We start from the raw sequence: 4,733 nt of genomic DNA on the forward strand, positions 1-4,733 counted from the left end.
GAAAGTCCTTTATCTCTAGAAGACCTCTGAAGTCCACTAACAGAACTTCTATCTCTGAAAGAACTCTCTTCTACTTTTAGAAGTCCTCTGGTAGATCTCTGACTATCTCTAGAAGTCCTTTATCTCTAGAAGACCTCTGAAGTCCACTAACAGAACTTCTATCTCTGAAAGAACTCTCTTCTACTTTTAGAAGTCCTCTGTTAGACCTCTGACTATCTCTAGAAGTCCTTTGGAAAGTCCTTTATCTCTAGAAGACCTCTAAAGTCCACTAACAGAACTTCTATCTCTGAAAGAACTCTCTTCTACTTTTAGAAGTCCTCTGGTAGATCTCTGACTATCTCTAGAAGACCTCTGAAAGGTCATGAATCTATATATCTATAATATATATCTTTCACAGGTCTTTTATGTTTAGAAGACCTCAGAGGTCTTCAACCTATAAGGACCTCTGAAAGGTATCCCACCTCTGAAAGACCTTCGATAGAACCTCTATATCTAAAAGATCTGAAAGACTCCTGAAATTTCTTCTATTCCTAGACGACCTCTGGAGGGTTTTCTTTCTGTAGAAGATTTTTGGTTGGTCTTCAATCTCAAAAAGACCTCTAATAAGACTAGCCCCCATTATTATAATTATTATAAGTCTTCTTTTGTTATAGTTTGGGTTTACCGAACAGATTTATAGCGTTCCGGTTAACTTAAAGTTAAAAGTGATGATGGAATTTTAAGGAGGAGCTTCTTTTCATTAACTTTCAGTGTGAAAAATATATTTTTAATGCCTCTAGATTTGTTTATTTTTCATTTTCAAATCCATCAGATAGTAAAAGAACACATGTAATAATGGCCCTAGGTCTGCTATCTCTGGAAGACCTCTCAAAGGTCTTCTATTTCCGAAAGACCGCTGAAAGGACTTCGAAAAGGCATTCTGCCTATAGAAAACCTCTGAGAAGTCTTCTATCTCTGAAAACCCCACAGGGTCTTCCATCTGTACAATAACTCTGGTATGTCTTCCATCTCTAGACTTCTACAGATAGCATACCTATCAGAATACTATCTGTAGAAGACCTAAGATAGGACTTCTAAACCACATTCTGTCTATCGAAGACTTCTAAGAGGTCTTCTATCTCTAGAACACCTCTGATGGTTTTCCATCTGTAGTAGAACTCTAAGGGTCTTCCATCTGCAGAAGACCGCTGATAGGTCTACAATCCTTAGAAGACCTCTGAAAGGTCTTATATTTCCAGAAAATGGCTGAAAGGACTTCCAAAAGGTATTCTGTTTATAGAAAACATCTATATCTAGAAGACTGAAAGGACTTCTAAAAGGAATTCTGCCTATAGAAAACCTCTGAGAGGTCTTCTATCTCTGAGGACCCCTCAAGGTCTTCCATCTGTAGAATAACTCTGATATGTCTTCCATCTCTAGACTACCTCTGATAGGTATACCATCTTTAGAAGACCTCAGATAGGACTTCTAAATGGCATTCTGCCTATCGAAGACTTCTAAGAGGTCTTCCATCTCTAGAACACCTACGATGGTCTTCCATTTGTAGTAGAACTCTAAGGGCATTCCATCTGTAGAAGACCGCTGCTAGGTCTACAATCTCAAGAAGACCTCTGCAAGGTATTATATTTCCAGAAAAGGACTTCTAAAGGTATTCTGTGTATAGCAAAACCTCTATCTCTAGAAGACTGGAAGGACTTCTAAAAGCATTCTGCCTATAGAAAACCTCTGAGATTTCTTCTATCTCTGAAGACACCTCAAGGTCTTCCATCTGTAGAATAACTCTGGTATATCTTCCATCTCTAGACTACCTCTGGTATTTATACTATCTGTAGAATACCTAAGATAGGACTTCTAACCGGCATTCTGTTTATCAACGACTTCTAAGAGGACTTCTATCTCTAGAACACCTCTGATGGCCTTCCATTTGTAGTAGAACTCTAAGGGTCTTTCATCTGTAGAAGACCGCTGATAGGTCTACAATCTCTAGAAGACCTCTAGGAGGTCTTATATTTCCAGAAGACCGCTGACAGGACTTCTAAAAGGTATTCTGTTTATAAAAAACCTCTATCTCTAGAAGTCCCTTAAGGGCCTTCAATCTGTGGAATAACTCCGATATGTTTTCCATCTCTGGACTGCCTCTGATAGGTATACTATCTGTAGAAGACCTCAGATAGGACTTCGAAACGGCAATGTGTCTATAGAAGACCTCTAAGAGGTCTTCTAGCTTTAGAACACCTCTGAGGGTCTTCCATCTATAGAAAAATTCTGAAAAAGACCTCTGATAGGTCCATCTTGATAGGTCTTCTTCTACCCTCTGAAAGGTTTTGTCTCCAAAATTTCTCTATAGGTATTCTATCTCTAAAAGAGTTTGGAAAGTTTTTCTATCTCTAGAAGACCTCTGACAGGTCTTCAATCTCTAGTAGGCCTCTGAAAGGTCTTCTAATTCTGGAAGACCTCTAGAGATCTTCTATCTGAAGATGACCTTCGATAGGACTTCTATCTTTTAAAGACCTGTGGAAGATCGTATTTATCTGGAAGGCCTCTGATAGTTCTTCTATTTCTAAAATATCTCTGCTCGGCTTATATCTCTGGAATAACTCTGATGGGTCCTCCATTTCTAGAAGACCTTTGATAGGTCTAATATCATTTGAAGACCTCTAAAAATAACGTATATTTCTAAAAGACTTCTGAAAGGCATTCTGTCTATAAGAAACCTCTATGGGTCTTCCATCTGCAGAAGGCCTCTGATAGGTCTACAATCTCTAAAAGACCTCGGAAAGGACTTCTATTTGCAGCAGACTTCTGAAAGTCATCCTGCCTCTAAAAGACCTTTAAAAGGTATTCTATCTCTAAAAAGCCTCTGAAAGTTTTTCTATCTCTAGAATACCTATGACATGTCTTCAACCGCAAGAAGAACTCTGGGAGACCTCTTAAGGCCTGGGTACATAAGCTGCCTCGCCTGGTTGCCTTGCTTTCCTGCTGCATTTCTGACATAACAAAAATAAAAGAATAAAGGAGGCCGAGCAAATTTCGAACTGGATTGCCCTTTTTTTATTTTTTTATCAGAAGCAAGCAAGGCAAGCAGGCGAGGCAGCTTATGTACCCAGGCCTTAATAGGTCTTCTATGTCCTCTGAAAGTTATACTACGTCTGATAGGTCTTTTATATCCAGAAGACCTCTGAAAGGTATTCCGCCCTTAGAAAACCTCTTCCGTTTATTGACTTATAATCTCTTTAAAGACCAAAACCGACATCTTTAATTTCCTTTCAAAATAAATTCACCAAATTTTTATTTAACAACCCCACATTTGGAGACAACAATTTCCTTTGTCAGTTTGCCATTTTTACTACCATAAACTTCAATGGAGTTGAGGGCCTTAAGACCCTCCACAACTCGGCCAAAACCAATACGTCGCCCATTTAATACCCCCAAGGGCTTAAAACTGATGGCAAAGTAAAACAAACCCTTCTTGTGATGCTTCAAGTGAGCCAATGAAAACGATAGAACTCCGGCAAATTTGCCATGATCCATAGCCCGCTTGTCATATTCCAAAGATTTTGCAATCAACGTTCGATCCGCCAACTTTAAATTACCCTCTAACCACAATGAGGGAAAGAGGCGCACAAATGACAAACGTTGCTTGTGTTCTGCGCTGCTACACAATTTTATAAATTCCAAAACAACACCGGGAGCAGCTTCGGTATATAACTGCACAACAATACGCCCCAGAGGTCTAATGTTCTTTACCTCCAATTCAAACCACACCTTAGGTCTTAGGAAAACTTTCAATTTCTCATGATCTTGAGGCAATTTCAATTGAGAATATTTCTTCAATATACCATGGGGTACAACAAATTTCGCGGGTTTTCTTTCGTTGCTTTTTCGCAGCTTTGATTCATTTTGCCATGTGTCCAACTCACCTTGGGTACACAGAATTCTTTTACCCATTTCCATATTTTCCATTTCAATTTTATGCTTTTCCCGAAGGCGTACGGGTAAATTACTCGCCGCCAAAGCCGTTTCTGTGGTACGAAATGCATCGGTAACACCTCGTGTGCGAAATATCTCATTTAAATGTACCAATAGCTCAGCATTGGCTTTATTTCGCTCCACAAATGTTGTGACATCGCCTTTCATTTTGGAAAATCTTGAAAAATTGCCAACGTGGAGCACGGGTGGTTTGTGATCAATCAGCGCCTTTGCCTCCTTGATGCGTTGACGATGTTTTGCAAGGGCAATTTTATGGAATTCTTCAGTAACGAGCATCTTTTTCGTTTTGGTAGGACGACTTAACAAAAGGGAGCAACAAATTTCTAAAAAGACTGAATAAATAAAAATCAAGGCAGAAATAAAAATTGTCAATTCAGGGTTGGGGCGCCAAAATGAAAAAAAAAATTGAGGAAAACTTTGAATCTTCTAGGGATAAATTAACTTTTAGAGGTTTTCTGTGGAAAGGAGATCTTTCAGGAATTTTTCAAAAGCAGAATAGCCCTGAGAGGTTTTCTAGAGGTTTTCCTTAAGTAGTTAACAAGTCGCCGAAGACCTTTCAAATGTATTCTGGAGACAGAAGACCTTTAAGAGGCCTTCTGAAGACAGAAGACCCATAGAGGCATTCTATCAAAAGTTTCCTAGAGCTAAAAGACATATCAGAGGTCTTCTAGAGATGAAAACCCCATCTGAGGTCATTCAGATAAGGATATCTTTTAGAGTTAGGAGATATAGCGGAGACGATC

The 4,733-nt window shown here is 39.0% G+C and overlaps 1 protein-coding gene across 1 annotated transcript; it reads right to left on the minus strand.

Moving 5' to 3' along the window:
• Window positions 1-3,254: 3,254 nt before the first annotated feature.
• On the minus strand, window positions 3,255-4,325 carry LOC141402291 (uncharacterized). Its single transcript, XM_073983215.1, has one exon. It carries the CDS (start codon window positions 4,264-4,266, stop codon window positions 3,289-3,291), a length of 978 nt encoding a protein of 325 aa, XP_073839316.1. The 5' UTR covers window positions 4,267-4,325; the 3' UTR covers window positions 3,255-3,288.
• Between the last annotated feature and the right edge of the window lie 408 nt (window positions 4,326-4,733).

The sequence above is a fragment of the Musca autumnalis genome, unplaced genomic scaffold (genome assembly GCF_047663935.1).
Source record: "Musca autumnalis isolate F117 unplaced genomic scaffold, ASM4766393v1 scaffold_4, whole genome shotgun sequence".
NCBI classification, from domain to species: domain Eukaryota; kingdom Metazoa; phylum Arthropoda; class Insecta; order Diptera; family Muscidae; genus Musca; species Musca autumnalis.